This window comes from Haematobia irritans, chromosome 4, assembly GCF_050003625.1.
Source record: "Haematobia irritans isolate KBUSLIRL chromosome 4, ASM5000362v1, whole genome shotgun sequence".
NCBI classification, from domain to species: Eukaryota; Metazoa; Arthropoda; class Insecta; order Diptera; family Muscidae; genus Haematobia; species Haematobia irritans.
In genome coordinates this window covers 158478823-158498247 of record NC_134400.1, presented here as the reverse complement: position 1 = coordinate 158498247, position 19425 = coordinate 158478823, and the positions used below count along the sequence as shown (strand labels likewise).

The 19425-nt window shown below is 31.0% G+C and overlaps 1 protein-coding gene and 1 long non-coding RNA gene across 6 annotated transcripts in view; both read right to left on the bottom strand.

Annotated features, from left to right (window-relative positions):
* Positions 1–19425, bottom strand: part of path (solute carrier family 36 member pathetic) — a 127351-nt gene that overhangs the window by 37827 nt on the left and 70099 nt on the right. For 2 of the 5 annotated variants that reach the window (XM_075307792.1, XM_075307791.1), the window contains exons 4-5: positions 7422–7700; positions 176–249 (exon numbers count right to left, since the gene is read on the bottom strand). In XM_075307792.1, the coding sequence (XP_075163907.1) occupies positions 176–249; positions 7422–7436 (89 nt within the window). In that variant the 5' untranslated portion in view covers positions 7437–7700. Of the gene's footprint in view, positions 1–175; positions 250–7421; positions 7701–10853; positions 10992–11145; positions 11170–19425 lie in introns of those variants that run through there. The other 3 variants (XM_075307794.1, XM_075307793.1, XM_075307795.1) reach the window with 3 other exon arrangements.
* Positions 15879–16331, bottom strand: LOC142237151 (uncharacterized). The gene is made up of 2 exons (XR_012722370.1): positions 16195–16331; positions 15879–16132 (listed from the first exon to the last, which is right to left on the bottom strand). It is a non-coding gene; the product is annotated as an uncharacterized LOC142237151 (long non-coding RNA).

The following is a 19425-nucleotide window of genomic DNA, read 5'->3' as shown; positions in this document are numbered from 1 at the left end:
TTTTTAAAAAAAAAAGTTATCAAGCTCTTAACAAATCACCCTTTAGATTTTTCTTTAGTTACCCGGATCAGTTAGATCTCTGCCTTTAATTATTTTTTTTTTGTAAAATAAAATTCTCTATTTGATTAAATAACAGAAACCCTCTCATTATAATAAAAATCTCAATTTTACTTACTTTGTATTTCCACCCAATCCATCGCCGGGTAAGAATTGCTCCATTTCTTGGGGCGCATGTTTGCTGCTGCTATCCTGAAATCACAAAAAGTCAACCAATCATGTGTAATAAATTAATAACGAAAAAAACCTAATAAACAATTAATTGTTAATAGTTCATGCGATTTCAATTTGTTTACACTACACAACAAGTAAACAATTAAGATAGGACATGTACGACAATCAATAAATACATTGAAAAAAAAAACGTATTCGTAAATTTTACTATGTGTCAACAAGTTCTACATTTTATACAGGGATATATCAATGTTTCTAAAATGGAGATTTAGCATGTATAGGATATTTTAAAGTAGGTATCAAAATATTAATGTAAATAAAATATATCACTATATTCTATGTTTTTTTTTCATTAATTATAAAAATAAAAATTATATTAAATTTATAGTTTAAAGCAATTATATCTTTTCATACATTCACATATGTAAATCTCAATCTATCAGTTATTTTAGATAACTCAATTATACATGTTGAATATGGTCAGATAGAATTACGTCAATTGGGTAAGTACTATGTTCAGTTTTGAAGCTGAAACCCAGCATGTTTTACTTTTTTGAATCAATTAACCTTTAACTGGGTACGTGGTGGTAAAATTTACCACCTCGAACACTCGTTTACATATATTTTAAAAAAGACGTGTGAAATAAAGTATATGTTAATCATTGAAAGAACATATAATATTTCGAAATATTGTTTTATTTTCGTTAAATACAATGTTTACTAATCAACAAATATAATAATGATACAAAAAAACCATTTTTTTACAGAAAAAATATTAATGTAAAAGAGGGGGTAAAATTTACCACACGTCGCAAATTACGCAAAAAAATTTCACCTCACCGGTTAAAGGTTAATTGAGAAATATAAAATGTTTTGCAATCAATGCCTTGGGTCTTTTCCATCCATAACTTGACAAGACTTGCTAAAAATGTAATCGTCTTCATATATACGAGGGCGTTTCGGAAACTTCTTAGCCTATCAATGAAAGAGAATAGTTAGTTTTTCAAAAATATTAATATCCTGAAACTTCAATACACTTAGTCCAATGCTTTTCTAGCAATTCTATCCCTTGATTAAAATAGTTTTCCTCAAGGTCTTCAAAATAGTGGTTTACAACTGTAATTGCGCCTTCATTTGAGGTAAAACGCTTGCCAGCAAGGATTTTTTTTAGATTTGGGACCAAGTAAAAGTCACTGGGAGCTAAATCAGGAGAATAAGGTGGGTGGTCAAGCAACTCGTACTTTAATTCGTTTAATTTTAGCCAATGTTAAAACACTCTTGTGCGCTGGTGCGTTGTCTTGATGAAAAATTATTTTTTTGTGTTGTAAGCCAGGACGTTTTTTCTCGGATTTGTACATTTAATTGATCCAAAAGGTTGCAATAGTACTCTGAATTTATTGTTTTACCCTTTTGCAGATAGTCAATCAATAAAATACATTTGAAGTCCCAAAAAACCATTGCCATAACCTTACCAGCCGTAACCTTGTTTTTGCCTTCTTCGGGGCACTTCCTCCAGATTCAGTCCATTGTTTGGATTATTCTTTTGTCTACGGAGTATAGTGGTGGATCCATGTCTCATCAACAGTTATGAAACGACGCTTAAAATCCATTTTATTTCGCTTAAAACGATCCAAGCAAACTTGAGAAATTTCCATTCTTATGCGTTTTTGATCGATTGTTAACAAATACGGCACCCATCTTGCAGAAAGCTTTTTCATCTGTAGTTCTTCGTGCAAAATTAAATGGACTCGATCATTTGAGATGCCCATGATATTAACAATTTCACGCACTTTTATTCGTCGATCATTTAATACCATATCATGCACTTTGGCTACAATTTATGTTGTTGTTGCTGTTTTTGGACGTCCACTACGTGGTTCATCTTCAATGCTTGTACGACCACGTCTAAATTCAGCAACCCAATTTTTTACTGTTGCATATGAAGGAGCACTTTCACCTAACACATTCACCATATCATTATGAATTTCTTGTCCCGATAAACCTTTTTTATGTAAATATTTAATGACGGCACGCATTTCTAATTTTTCCATTGTAAAAAAATTGCGGATGCGTCTTTTTTGAACACCTGTTTCTATATGAAGGAGTTCCCAGATCAGAACAAAATTTAACATGTGTTCATAACAGAGATGGAAGTTTCCAAAACGCTTAACTTTTTTCTGTTTATACCGCGCTTTTTGAGCTAGGCTAAGAAGTTTCCGAACTGCCCTCGTATATTTGTACTTTTAATTTAGTGTTTTGATGAAAACACCAAACATAGTACTCATCTTTAGATGTAATTGTATGACAATATAATAAACAAATATAGGATTAACTACGTTTTGGTTCTAATTTATAAACAATTTTAATTGGAATAGTTTATGAATTATGGAATTTTATGTGAAAAAACTTTTGCTATTACGAATAACTTCAAATATTCCGTTTGGAAAGGCGAAAATCGCAGATCCCGCAAAAACTTGACATGATGACGAATTTCCGGACACTGTAGTAGACAAAAAATCGTTGTACCAAGAACATTGAATACAGTGGACTCCCGAAAAAAATCACCACCAGCAAAATGATTTTGAATAACACCAGTGTTGCCAGTATTGGGGATTTTTCCCCAAATTGGGGATATTTTTTCCGCAAATGGGGGACTAAATTTTTAAGATGGGGACTTGCGGATTTGGTGGGGAATTTCCATAAATTTGGGGATTTTTTTCGAGAAATTGGTTTAATCGTTTTTAACAAAATGTTATTTCTAAAGGAAATTTTGCCAAAATTCTATTTCTATAGACAGACCATTTTGCCAAAATTTTATTTCTATAGAAAGTTTTATCAAAATTTTATTTCTATAGAATGTTTTATCAAAATTTTATTTCTATATAGAAAATTTTGTCAAAATTTTATTTCTATATAGAAAATTTTGTCAAAATTTTATTTCTGTATAGAAAGTTTTGTTTTATTTCTATATAGAACATTTTATCAAAATTTTATTTCTATAAAGAAAATTTTGTCAAAATTTTATTTCTATATAGAAAATATTGCCAAAATTTCTATATAAAAATTTTGTTATCAATTTTTTTTATATTCATTCATAAATACAAGCAACTCGGAACTCCTATTTTCATATCTTCAGCATTTGGAATACGATCACCAGTCTCTTGGTGCTCGAAATCTTGATATTATTGCAGCTTGCTGGATTATTATTACTGATTTTCTACAGCAGAGCCGTTTGCTTTATTTATTTATTTTTTTCTTTTAATGGTCAAAAATGTATTGGAGATTTTTGTGAGGAATTTAAATTTAAATTGGGGATTTTTGGGGACGATAATTTGGGGACAAGAGCCTTAAAAATACTGGCAACACTGAATAACACTAAACTGAATCTGAATAAAATATTGGGTGCGCTCTAATGATCAGAAAATGAAGCTAATTGCCATTCACTGATATTTGGGCAAGATAAAGGTTGCGAGGAAAGCTCACTTCTGACCAAAAACAAAACGACGAATTGATGATTCGGAGTAGTGTTTGGAGCAGATTAAACTTCTCACTATCGAATTAAACCTACTGGTAACTTTAATGTGTTTGTTTTAGTCAGTTGTTCCGGCAGCCTAGAGAAATTTTGGTAATTTTGAGATACTAAGAGTTTCTTCTAAAAATTTGTACAATTTTAAAATTTCAATCAAGCAACCTTAACGCAATAAGCGCTATTAGACCAATAACACCTGTTGAAGTGTAAGAAAAAAATATAAAAAAGAAACCTGAGATAACATCGTGATTTACTAGAGACAGCCTGTTGGTTAGGTTAGATATAGGCCGTTTTTTAGGCTTAGACTATTCAGTTCATTGTGATACCACAATGGTGAACTGAATTCTGTCCGATTCCATGTTTGACAAGGAATCTTCTTTTTATAGCCTAGTCCAAAGGGCGTTTCACATTACGGCGAAACCACTTAGAAAAGCTTTGAAACAATCAGCATTGTTATCACGGTTGCCGCCACAGTTGATAGATTTCTACCAATAATGGTAAATTTTTTACTGATTTTGCAAAATATTCCTCTACAACTAAAAGTTACTTCAATTTTAAATAAAATAAAATTCAGACAACATTTTCTATAGAAATAAAATTCTGACAAAAGTTTTCGTAGAAATAAAATTTTGAGAAAATTTTCTATAAAAATAAAATTTTGAGAAAATTTTCCATAGAAAAATAAAATTTTGAAAAAAAATTTCTATAGAAATAAAATTTTGAAAAAATTTTCTATAGAAATAAAATTTTGAGAAAATTTTCAATAGAAATAAAATTTTGAGAAAATTTTCCATAGAAAAAAAATTTTGACAAAATTTTCTATAGAAATCAAATTTTGACAAAATTTTCTATAGAAACAAAATGTTTCTTGTTTTTGATTTCAGCCTAAAAGCATGCATTGACTAAACTGCAAGTACAGTAACCAACACAGGAAATTTAAATTCAATCATCTGTGATCGTAGCCATAAGAAAAAAGCTCTGTGATATTTTAATTTAGTTTTTTATTTATTTATTTTTGAAATTATTTTAAATTTGTGTTTAATGTTATTCATGTGCCGTCACTTTTTACCTTTTAACAATGATATCGAAAATATGAAAAAAGACTAAATATTACAATAAAATTCATCCCAGAAGAAGTTGGAAATTGCCAACGAAACGTCGGATAAAAATATGAAGTAAAGTCTTTTTATTTGCATATTTACAGATCTTAAAAGTCCGATTTAGAATTAATCTAAAAGAATCCAAAAAGAGGAAAATAATGTTTGTCAAATTTATTTGGGCAAAGCCCTATAGACTGCAAGATGGTTGGATGGACGTGCGTTTCGGAATTTCCACATTCCTCATCAGCATTCTCTATCATCATCAGAAGAAATTCTGGTAGTTCACTAAACCCAAAGTGAACCACACTAGAACCTTCCGAAAGCCGAAATAAAAACAAAAAGAATGATTGAAGAATAAACCAACAATAACAAAACAAAACGAATGAAATAAAATTTTGACAAAATTTTCTATAGAAATACAATTTTTGTCAAAAAAAGTCCATTGTGAGTAAGCTCTCCTTTTAGTAGAAGAAGAAGTAAGTTTATCTAAAATCATTAATATCATAATTTAAAATGAACAAATAAAACATTTCATTCGAAAAAAAGACATTTTTTCACTAACGACGAAAATTTTATCGAAAACTTCAAAATATTTTTTAATTTGGTAGATTTTTGGTAAATTTTTTTATAATTTTGGTGGATTATTTTTGGCACGAGTGGCAACCGTGATTGGTATACATTTTTTGGCTATCTTGAATAAAGGAAGGATCATAAACAACGAATATGGAAGGATGAAATCAAACCCAAAGTGAAATTTCACCCAAGCAATGCAATGAAAACGATGGGAAAATCCATGAATTGTGAAGGACGAAATCAAACTAAAAGTTTCACCCACAAGTTAATGAAAACGATGGCAAATCCATGAATTGGGCTTCGAATTGCTTACGTATCAGAGAACGGCTGCGATCTACCGCAACCGACCAGTGTATTTAGTAAACACCAATATTTGCAATCTTAAAACACCAATTGGTAAACAAATTTTCAACCACTAATATCCATTGCAACCGACGACTGTCGGTCTTTGTTAGTATGAGTGTTGGTCTCTCGAAAACACCGTAGTAAAGCAATCACACAAATTGGTTACCCATATCTCAGCAGTTTGGTATTCTCTTATTTGGTACTCTCTCAATTCTCTTGAGCTAATGACAACTGCTGGTAATCGTTGTTGTTGAGTGCATTCACACTTAAGTGCCACACCAGGGATGGAAAACACAATTTTTAAGAAAGTACAAAGAAGGTATTTTTTTGATCGAAAAGGTACTTTTTACTAAATTTCAACAAAAATTCCACTGGAAGATTACTGTCAAAAATTGTCAAGAAAATAAAATTTTGACAAAATTTTCTATAGAAATAAAGTTTTGACAACAATTTTTGTAAAAATAAAATTTTGAGAAAATTTTCTATATAAATAAAATGTTGACAAAATATTCTATAGAAATAAAATTTTGCAAAAAAATTTTATAGAAATAAAATTTTTCAAAATAATTTTATAGAAATAAAATTTTGCAAAAATTTCGTAAAGAAAAAAAATTTTTAGAAAATTTTCTATAGAAATAACATTTTTACAAAATTTTCTATAGAAATAACATTTTGCAATAATTTTATATAGAAATAAATTTTTGAGAAAATTTTCTACCGAAATAAAAAATCGATAATATAGAATCGCATGCTTTTTTCGACTAAAACATTCTTGAAACTCAATAAAATCGTGTTTTTGACTATGGCTTTCACAAAATCGAGATTTTCTTCTGTTTTGCCAAATTTGTAAAAGACTATTAGCAAATGAGGTTGATAAAGACTTTCTCAAAATATTTTAATATCAAAAAAAATGTCTACACAAAAGGTACTAAATCATTCGCGGGGGTACTACGGTACTGACCGGGGTGAAAAAGTATTGAAAAAAGTACTATAGTACTGAATTTTCCATCCCTGTGCCACACTCGTTTTTTGTTTACCGAGCGTTGTTACGATGTCAATTGGTTTAAGATTGCAAGACACTGCATACGAACATTGTTATATACTGGTGGTGTTTTTATTCTCGCATTTGTATCAATGTAAAAGATCGCATGGTAATTGGTGTCTTACTCACTGCCACCAACATTTTGTGGTTAAGATTGCAATACGAAAAAAAGCCACCGGTTGCTGTTCTCTGTTACGTATCTTCCGTGTTCTCCAGTGACCATTAGCTATTCTCACATCTAAAAAAATATATGCCAAATGAAGCGATGATTGCCAGATTACCAGAGGGTGTCCCCAATAAAATTCCATAATTCATAAACTAATGATTCAACAGACATCTATCCAATTTATACACTTATGTTTGAAAATTAGGACTATACCAAGTATAGTCTCTCTCTAGGATGGAGAGACTATAAAAATTGTCATCAACATATCGTATCGTACGATATTCAATATCGTATCAGTACGATATTCAAATTATATGTATTTTTTTTTTAATTTTATTGAATTGATCCCCTTTTCACATTGAAATATTGGAAAATTTACGAGTGTGCATTTTTTTTTTCAATGTAGAAAAGTAGGGAATTACTTCCACTACTTACTGTAATATTCACCATGATTGTTGTTTTGTTTTCTTTTTTTTTTTAATTTATTGCGATTCCTTTTCAATTGAACTTAAAAAGGTAGTTGGTATTCTCGTGGCCGCTTCCGCTTTTTTTCGAGATTGATTCTTTAATTAATTGATGATGGCGTTTGTTTTGTTCATTTAGAATTAGAACTTATGAGGGTTTTTTCTTCAAATAGATCTCAATTCTTGGCCTTTGGAACACGTGCTTTCAGTGAATGTAGCTCTTCAATGAATTCCTAGATGATGACGGTTTCTGTAAGAAAAAAAAAAACAAACAATTGACAAATTAATTAAAAATGTTTCAATTTATGTCATTACAACAAATCGAGATCAATTAACAATATCTAAGATTGATCTTATTAGCTAAAAACTGTAGTATTCTAATCTAAGAGACCATCATAATTGCTATCAGTTGATTGCGGAAGATGTGATGGGTGTTTGGAATGTGCGTGTCGTATGTATTGCTTAATTAATTTATTGGATTAATTGACAGTTTGTTAAATTTTCTCAATTGTAAGAAATTCCGCAAAGATCACATGTTGTTTGTTCTTTGCCGGCTATACCAGGAATCTTGAACCTAGCATTGATAGTAAATAATTTGAGAAAATTACCAAGACCCTCAAAATTAATTATGTATCCTGAGATAATTGTTGTTGTTATTTTGTAATATTAAAGGTTAAATTTATTAGTTTGAGAGTCATGGGTATAATAAAAAATCTAATATCGTATATCAAGTTATAATTATACGCGCAGAGAAGAAATATGATCACCTCAAACATGTTTCAAGAGCATTCTGTGTCACTCGAAAAAGCAGATTGGATCCCCAACTTGTGATGCGGAAGAAGTGCAAATTTGGGTCTTCTCCAATGAATTTTACATGGGTTTATCATAGGATGGAAGTACTCTGCTTTCGCATCGTTTGCATCGCTTTAGAAGTTATGCTTTGGATGTTCATTTGGATAAAGAATTTGTAAGCAAGGATAACTTTAAAAGCACATAACTTTAAAGCACTTCCAAAAATATCCTCCCAAAGATTTTCTTTATTCTTATTACACAGGAAGTTCTTTTAATTCAATTTTTTATAACCCGTTTTTTTCATATTTTTAAAGGGTAATTTTAACTTTTTTTGTTTCAAATACGTTAAAAACAGAGTAAGAATTTACAAAATGGTAGCAATTATTTAAATGTTGTCGAAAACAATGATAAAACCATTCTACACGGACGAAAAATACTGCTTTTCATATGTTTGGGTGTAAAAATTATACACCCAGAAAAACGGGGCTCTAATGCCAACTGAACTTTATTTTAGTTCATGAAGATTAGTTGATTTTAGTTAAATTTTGCACAATATGAGTAAATGTTCCTTATTTGAATAATTTTTTTAAAAAATTTTAATGAAATTTCCTTCGTGTGGATATATTTTTAAGGTGCCAATTGGTTACTTCCTTTATTTTACTTGTAGAATACTCTCTAGGTCTCTCTTTCGAAACACATAAATGTTTATAGGCTATTTCCAAATTAATATATGTTTGCATATAAGAATATTATATTTACAACCATTTTATGTCCCAAACATAATATGCTCTAACATATTAACATATATGTCCCAAACATATTATGCTAGTTTATGAACATTATATGCTTGCACTTAAAAATATTGTGTTAAAAAATTTGAGTTCCAAACATATAATTGTTACACCGAAACATATGAAAAACAGTCTTTTTCGTCCGTGTGGTAAAGGTGAGTACTAAGTTCGAGTTTAGCTGCTAAAATATGGTATATGGTCTCTCACAACCATGCAAAAATTGGTCCAAATCGGTCCATAATTATATATAGCCCCCATATAAACCGATCCCCAGATTTGGCTTGCGGAGCGTCTAAGAGAAGCAAATTTCATCCGATCCGGTTGAAATTTTGAACATGGTGTTAGTATATGGTCTCTGACAACCATGCCAGAATTGGTCCATAATTATATATAGCCCCATATAAACCGATCCTCAGATTTGGCTTGCAGAGCCTCAAAGAGAAGCAAATTTAATCCGATCCGGCTGAAATTTGGTACATCGTGTAAGTATATTGTCTCTAACAACTATGCAAAAATTGGTCGACATCGGTCCATAATTATATAACATATAGCCCCCATATAAACCGATCTCCCGATTTGGCTTGCGGAGCCTCTAAGAGAAGCAAATTTCATCCGATCCGGCTAAAGTTTGGTACATGGTGTTAATATATGGTCTCTAACAATCATGCAAACTTTGGTTCATATCGGTCCATAATTATATATAGCCCTCATATAAACCGATTCCCCGATTTGGCTTGCGGCCCGATTTCTATAGAAAATTTTGTCAAATTTTATAGCTATAGAAAATAATTATATATAGCCCCCATATAAACCGATCCCCAGATTTGACCTCCGGAGCCTCATGGATGAGCAAAATTCATCCGATTCGGTTGAAATTTGGTACGTGGTGTTAGTATATGGTCTCTGACAACCATGCAGGAATTGGTCCATATCGATCCATAATTATATTTAGCCCCCCATATAAACCGATACCCAGATTTGACCTCAGGAGCCCCTTGGAAGGGCAAAATTCACCCGACCCGGTTGAAATTTGGTACGTGGTGAAATTTGGTACAATGCGCTAGTATATGGCCGCTAACAACCATGCCAAAATTTGTCCATATCGGTCTATAGTTATATATAGCCGATCCCCAAAAATAACCTACCACAATTTTATTTCTATAGAAAATGTTGTCAACATTTTATTACTATAGAAAATTTTGTGCAAATTTTATTTCTATAGAAAATTTTGTCAAAATTTTATTTCTATAGAAAATTTTGTCAAAATTTTATTACTATAGAAAATTTTATTACTATAGAAAATGTTGTCAAAATTTTATTTCTATAGAAAATTTTGCAAACTGAATTATTTACGTATTTAATCGGCCTTGTTTTGTTTAATATATACCCCGTATGGACTAACTTACAGTTGAGAACACGGTGCTAAGAAGTTTTAAGATACCTTGCCATCGGCAAGTGTTACCGCATCCGATTATAGATGACAGTCTTTAGTACAAGTTTCTATGCAATTCATGGTGGAGGGTACATAAGATTCGGCCTGGCCGAACTTACGGCCGTATATACTTGTTTTTTTTTTATTGATTTTCTATTCTATTAAAATTTTTCAAAATTTTCATTTTCATTTTAAAGCGTATGTTTTGCATCTTGTCTTAATCGGAATTGAAAAAAATATATAGGAGATTCAATTCCAATTTTTTTGCAATGTTGCTGGGCATATTAAACACGCCATAGTTATTTCTTCAAATGTTTAGGGCAAATTTCTTCATCGTCGCATAAGGATAATTTCATTGGGTGGGGGAAATTGGAAATAATCTGTTTACCATAAATTTGAGATAGTTTCAGCTTGATCTAACGGTTGACTTTTTCTGTGTACTCTTAACACTTTTTATGTTGTCAACTCAAATTTTCAAATTTTCTCTCACTATAACATATAATTTTCATGTTCCAAATACTTTTCAATGTTTATAAAGATATAAAATTTAAGTCACATTCTTTTCGAAAAGCTTTGAAAATGGTGTTACACCACCACATTATACGACAATAAATTATAACTGATTTTTGATTTTAATTTAAAACAACAAAAAAAAAACAGAAATCACTGATATTACTAACCGACATCCAAAACCAGACTGATTAATTGTGGGATGTCGTTACAGTTGGGGAGACTGTAGGAAACGATTTTAAAACATTAATAGCCTTTTCCATATTTATTTTCTAAAGTATACCTTTATCAACAGGGAACAATATTGTTAACCTTTTAACCCGGAGATTGATGATTATATAGAAAAGCAAATAAGAAACAAAAAATGCTAAGAGAGAACAAGTTTTTGTTGTTTTTTTTTTTTTAATGATTAACATAACAAATCATGGGCAGAATATTTTCATCCACAATGAAATGTATATTAGTGTAACATGAGAAATATTTTGTAACATTACCCAACAAATCTTAATAAAATTAAAATTAGTGAAAAATTATACCAACGTTTTTTCATCAACTCCTACAATGTGAATGCAATAATTAAAATCTTAATTGAGATTGTAGAAATATTGTTTGCATTAATTATTTTATTGACATAGGTGATTGGTATAATTTCTGCAATTAAAAACAAGTAAGGAAAGTCTAAAGTCGGGCGGGGCCGACTATATTATACCCTGCACCACTTTGTAGATCTAAATTTTCGATACCATATCACATCCGTCAAATGTGTTGGGGGCTATATATAAAGGTTTGTCCCAAATACATACATTTCAATATCACTCGGTCTGGACAGAATTTGATAGACTTTTACAAAATCTATAGACTCAAAATTTAAGTTGGCTAATGCACTAGGGTGGAACACAATGTTAGTAAAAAATATGGGAAACATTTAAATCTGAAGCAATTTTAAGGAAACTTCGCAAAAGTTTATTTATGATTTATCGCTCGATTAATATGTATTAGAAGTTTAGGAAAATTAGAGTCATTTTTACAACTTTTCGACTAAGCAGTGGCGATTTTACAAGGAAAATGTTGGTATTTTGACCATTTTTGTCGAAATCAGAAAAGCATATATGTGGGAGCTATATCTAAATCTAAACCGAACCAAATTTGGCACGCGTAGCTACAATGCTAATTCTACTCCCTGTGAAAAACTTCAACTAAATCGGAGTAAGAAATTGGCCTCTATGGTCATATGAGTGTAAATCGGGCGAAAGCTGCAAAATTTCAAACAAATTGGACCAAAACTCTGGCTTCTAGGACAATATTAGTCCATATCGGGCGAAAGATATATATGGGAGCTATATCTAAATCGGAATCGATTTCAACCAAATTTAGCACGCATAGCTACAATGCTAAATCTACTTCCTGTGCAAAATTTCAACCAAATTCGGCCAAAAATCTGGCTTCTTGATCTGGCACTTGACTATACGACTAAGTGTTATGTTTGTACAAAATTTCAAGCAAATCGATATAAAACTCTGGCTTCTGGGGCCATATAAGTCCATATCGGGCGAAAGATATATATGGGAGCTATATCTAAATCCGAACAGATTTCTTCCACAATCAATAGGGTTCTATTCTGACCCAAATTAGGAACATGTGCCAAATTTGAAGGCGATTAGACTTACATTGCGACCTAGACTTTGATCACAAAAATGTGTTCACTGACAGACAGACGGACGGAGGGACGGGCGGACAGACGGACATGGTTATATCGACTCAGCGACCCACCCTGAGCATTATTGCCAAAGACACCATGTGTCTATCTCGTCTCCTTCTGGGTGTTACAAACATATGCACTAACTTATAATACCCTGTTCCACAGTGTGGCGCAGGGTATAAAAACAGAAGGTCGTCCGAATCTTCAGTGCTCTATGCCATTTATATTTTTTTTTCAGAGCCCACGGTGAAAATCTTAAAAAAATCGTATCCAAAAAAAATCGAGTGATTACATACAAACAATTTTTTTTGTGATTCAATCACGAAATTAATTAATTGTTTTAATTGAAATGTGTTCAATCACAAAAATTATAGTATCAATTAAAAAATTAATTGATACTATTAATTTGTATACCCTGCGCCACACTGTGGAACAGGTGCATACGAGATAGACACAGGGTGTCTTTGGCAAAAATGCTCAGGTTGGGCTCCAGAGTCGATATAGCCATGTCCGTGAACACATTTTTGTAATCAAAGTCTAGGTCGCAGTTTTAGTCCAATCGACTCCAAATTTGGCACAAGTATGTGTTTTGGCTCAGAATAGAACCCTACTGATTTTGGAAGAAATCGGTTCAGATTTAGATATAGCTCCCATATATATCTTTCGCCCGATATGGACTAATACGGTCCCAGAAGCCAGAGTTTTACCCCAATTAGTTTGAAATTTTGCACTAGGAGTACAATTAGTAGTGTAGTCAAGTGTGCCAAATTTTATTGAAATCGGTTCAGATTTAGATATAGCTCCCATATATATCTTTCGCCCGATTTACACTCATATGACCACAGTGGCCAATTTTTTATTCCGATTAAATTGAAATTTTGCACACACACACAAAAAAAATTTCTGGTTCAATCACGAAATTAATTTTTTAATTGAAATGTCTTCAATCACAGAAATGATAGTATCAATTAAAAAATTAATTGAAGGTCAATTAAAAAATTAATTGATCCAATTAAAAAAATTAATTGATACTATTAATTTTTGTGATTGATTTTTGTTTCAATTAAAAAATTTGTTGAATCAATTAAATTTTTAATTGAATATTTTTTAAAACTCAATTAAAATTTTAATTGGAAAAATGTTCGTGAAATTTTTTTCTGTGCAGGGAGTGGAATTAGCATTGTAGCTATGCGATTTACACATATGACCACAGAGGCCAATTGTTTGCACAGATTTAGTTGAAATTTTGCACAGGAAGTAGAATTAGCATTGTAGCTATGCGTGCCAAATCGGTTCAGATTTAGACATAGCTCCCATATATATGTTTTTCTGATTTCGACAAAAATGGTCAAAATACCAACATTTTCCTTGTAAAATCGCCACTGCTTAGACGAAAAGTTGTAAAAATGACTCTAATTTTCCTAAACTTCTAATACATATATATCGAGCGATAAATCATAAATAAACTTTTTCGAAGTTTCCTTAAAATTGCTTCAGATTTAAACGTTTCCCATATTTTTTTTTACTAACATTGTGTTCCACCCTAGTGCATTAGCCGACTTAATTTTTGAGTCTATAGATTTTGTAGAAGTCTATCAAATTCTGTCCAGATCGAGTGATATTTATTCATATGTTTGGCTATAAACATTATATGTTTGGAACCCAAATTTTTAAACAAAATATTTTTGAGTGCAAGCATATAATGTTCATAAACTACCATAACATGTTTGGGACATATATGTTAATATGTTAGAACATATTATGTTTGGGACATAAAATGTTTGTAAATATAATATGCTTGGATGCAAACATATATTAATTTAGAAATAGCCTATAAACATATATGTGTTTAGTAGCTTGGAGCGCTATTTAACAGGGAGCGATATTGAATTAAGTTGGTGGTTGTTGCTTGTTATTACAAAATTAACATTTTATTTTTCCTTGGGCAATTGATCAGCTACTTCTTTGATCCTTACAAACTGTGTGGTCCGCTGTTCGAATCCCCGTCCGGCAAAAGGTAAAATTAAAATAAAAAAAATCATACAATTGGATAATTTCTTCTACAATGTTTGTATTACAGAAAAAGGTGCTAAGAACTAAAAAATCTCGTGGAAGTGAGAAAGATGTGGGGGAATATACAATTGGGCAGAAACAAAATTTTGAGCATTCAGGTCGAAAACCTATGTTGTTAGCACCTATATTACCTGTTTATTTTCATAATTCATTATGATTGTAAATATATAAATAAATAAATAAAATTTTGAGCACAATATTGTTTGGGAGAATTTTTTTTAAGCATATAATATTTTTGGGTGCAAAATGCTTCCAAACATATTATATGTTCACAAAATAACATATTGTTTTTTGGAAGACAACATTATTGAATTTGGATGCAAAAATACAAAATGTTTGGAACTTAGACTACCCAAACATATATTGTTTAGACCAATATGCTTTCAAACATATTATATATTGGAAGAGATCAAACATATAAATGTTTGGGCAATACCCAAAAATGTATATGCTTGAAGCAAAATATGTTTGGGAGTATATGTTACAGAAGCGATTTTTTGTGAGCGTGTAGGAGAACAAAAACCTTTATATATAGCACCCAACACATTTGACGGATTTGATATGGTATCGAAAATGTAGATCTACAAAGTGGTGCAGGATATAATATAGTCGGCCCCGCCCGACTTTAGACTTTCCTTACATGTTGTGATTGATTTTTATTTCAATTAAACAATTTGTTGAATCAATTAACTTTAATTGGAAAAATGTTCATGAAATTTTTTTCTGTGTTGAAGCTCAAAAATTAAATCTGGAGATCATTTAAAGAAAACATTTTTGTAATTCGAATTATATCGTAATATCTCTAGACGGATAGACATACACCCAGAAAAAAGTGATCCCTTCTTTAAGTTAAAATGAACTCATTGTGAAGAAAGTTGAACTTCGTATAGCGCCAAAGACATTTTTATTTGTTTGAACGATGTGATTTTTGTAGAAATTAGGTATAATGCATTCCATATATTAGTTAACGTTTTCCTATATTTATGTACCACTACTACAGAATGACAAAAATTAACTGATTTGAATTCATATATGGAATGATTTTATTGAAAATTGAAAATTTTTCATTCATTTGGACAAATCTTACACATTTGTGGTAAAACTTTTACTTCATAATTAGAACTGCTTACCTTCGTTTTTAAATACAATTTTATTTATTTATATAGGCAATTTTTTCTTCAATAAAATACACGTTTTATTAATATATTAAATATATTTATTAAGAATCAATAGCATCGACTGGCCTTTAAATACTAGTTTATTATTCCACTATTTCCAATTTCCATGTAATGTCATCAACTGTAAAACGCATTTTTCTTCTTGTACCTTTCACTTTTAATAAGTTGCTGCCTAACGATTTTGTCCTCCTTTTATAATTTCAATACCTACAAATATAAAAAATCATAAACCATTTTTGTTACAAAAGGTTAGCGTCACTGAATATTACCTGATAATTGAAGATTCCAAAATGAAGACAAATGAAAGGGTTGTTATTCTGCTGGTGTTTTCTTTCTTTATACGCCATCACGAACATTGATAGATTTATTTTCAAAAAACGAAAATTGTTCTCACTAATTTAAAATAATAAATATTTTATTTGTTATTTATTATATTATTTTACAATATTATTTTTTAACAATCTCTCCGTATACCGCAACAACGCGATTCCAACTAAAAAAACAACCCACGCGCAAACACATCGATTACGATGACAGGCATCGATTACGGGTAGACAATAGAAATATAGGAAAATTTCCTATATTCTAACAAGTGTGTTTCCTCAAGTTTTGAAAGGATTGCATACTTCTTAGTACGAATGAACTAAAATATTTTTTTATGTCAAGTGTTGTTCGTATGTATGAAAAACTTTCTATTATAAAGGAAGTCGCAATTATCATTTTATAAGAAATTTTACTAATTTTGAGGAAACTTGGTTTTAGTTCGGTTTTTGTTTATTTTTACGAATGCTTTGTTATCGGTGAATAAAATTTTCTTGTTCAGTAGTAAATTCTTATACCCAGCGAAGAAAATAGTATGAGTAAAATTCCATGCCTTATTCTATTTAATGAACTATTCCTAACTGCTTACAGTTTAGGTTTTTTTTTACTGAAACGAGTAAATTTTATTATTTCTCACAAAAATTTACCTTAATGGAAATAAAATGGATAAACTATATTGATGAAAAATTTTTCCTTTAGTTTCGAAGGCACTTTTTTCTGGGTGTAACCATATTAAATCATAAATTCATCAATATCGCTAATAAATACTATATGAAGTCGTATGCTAATATTTCGATGTGTTACATTATTCTGCCTCAATTAGTATAATAAAAATTGAAGGAAATCTTTGATATGTTTATATTGCCTTAAAAGACATTGAGTTTATTAAAATGTTCAATGGTTCACAAATGACAATGGTAACATTTCAATTTATTAAATTTGTCAAAACATTTCAAACGACAAACCCCTAAGAGATGACATTCTTAAAATGCAAATTAAATTCAATAAACTCCCAGACAATCTCAAACGATTTGAACTTTTGATCAATCGCAAAAATACAAGATAGGAGCTTGTTTATTTAGTTGTAGGCTACATTGTTTAGCTTATAAATCAATTGGAAATTGAATTTCAAAACGGCAATATAGGATTGTCTTTCACGTGACTCTGATGGGAAACTAATTCAAGACGAAGTTCGTTGGCTTTGATGAAGGGGTTTAATTTCCAAATGGAATTTATTTTCACGTAGCAAAAAAGGGGAAAAATAAATAAACAAATAAAAGAGAAAATAAAAATAGGAGAATAAACAAGTATATAAAGCAGTAAGTTCGGCCGGGCCGAATCTTAAATACCCACCATGAATCAAATATAATAGTTTACTATGAAAACTCTCCGTCGTAGCGGGTTTCTTGATAATATATAGAAATTTAGGGGGTTTGATAACAAATTTTCTCCCAAGCATATGATGAAATAACGCCTTGATTTGAAATCTTAAATCTGTAGATTTTTTCCGCCATTATTTAACCCTTTCACTACCGAAATAAATCTAATATTAAAAGTTCTAACTTTTCTTCTGTTTTTACTTGTACTAACAGCATGTAGAACAAAAATTGTCTTTTTGAAACCCTACCCCAATTACTTCAAGAGCTATATGAGCTTGTTCTGAAAACTTGATTCTTGAATTGTGACCAATTGGCCTTACGAAAATAAGCGCTATTTGGCCTATAATATCTTTCAAAGTGTGAGAAAAAATACAAAAAAGAATTCGAAAAAGTATCAGCTATAGGTTTTGTATGAATGTCCATTTACTAGAAACATACAGTAGAAAAATTGTCTCAAATTTTCGTATTTTTCGTTTATTGTTAAAGAAGTTTATAAAAATGTATTGAATATTGAAAATATTTATGGCTTATTTAGATTAAGGCCTCTACTTTAAAATAGCATCGAGAAATAAATCGAAACTAAGTGGGAAAATACAATTTGGTGTCTTTTTCAAATATCCTTCTAAGTGAACATCGGTAGTGAAAGGGTTAAATGAATACGATGAGTAAAATCTGGAAATTTTACTTTCAGTTTCAAGCAATTTTCATGATCATTGTCTAAAATTTCATTCCGGAGGAAAATATTTTTTCTTTGGGTGTACCCTCAAGAAGAGAAATCTGTCTATATCGATGCCTTACCAAACGGACCGGTAAAAATAAATGCGATACAGATTTTTGAGGGTCTAAAATTCCAGTATATTTAAATTTTTGTGCAAATCGGATAAAAACTACGGTTTCTAGAAGCCCAAAGAGTTAAATCTGGAGATCGGTCTATGTGGAGGCTCTACTAAAACATGGGTCGACACACACCATATTCGGCTGACCTATTTGTGGTCCAGAAGTCCTAGAAATAAATTCGGGAGTTAGGTCTATATAGGGGCTATACCAAAACATGGACCAATATTCACCACCTCTTAATGTTCCTCAAATACCTCTAGAATTCCACTTTCAGACGAATTGGGTGAAAACTACGAATTATAGAAGCACAAGAAGTAAAATCTGGAGATCAGTCTATATAGGGGCTATACCAAATCATGGACCGATACAGACCATTTTCGACACACCTCTTTATGGTCCTAAAATACATCTAAATTTCTAATTTCCGGCAAATTTGATAAAAACTACGGATTCTAGAAGCCCCAGAAATAAAGTCAGGAGATAGGTCTATATGGGGTCTATACCAAAACATGGACCGATAGACACCATTTGCGACACACCTATTTGTTATCTTAAAATACCTCTAGATTTTCAATTTCAAGCACATCGGCTAGAAAATATAGTCTCTAGACGCCCAAGAAGATCGGTCTATATGGGGTTTATACCAAATAATGGACCGATACACCTCAATTTCGGCACACCTATTTGTGGTCCCAAAATACCTCTAGATTTCCAATTTTAGGCAAATCGGGTAATAAATACAGTTTATAGAAGCCCAAGAATAAAACTCGGGAGATCGATCCATATGGGGGCTATACCAAAACATGGACCGATAGGCACCATTTCCGGTACACTTTTTGATGGTGCTAAAATACCTGTAGATTTCTAATTTCACGCAAATTGGATAAAAACTACAGTTTTTATAAGCCCAAGACTCCAACTCGGGATGTCGGTTTATATGACAACTATATCAAAACTTGGACC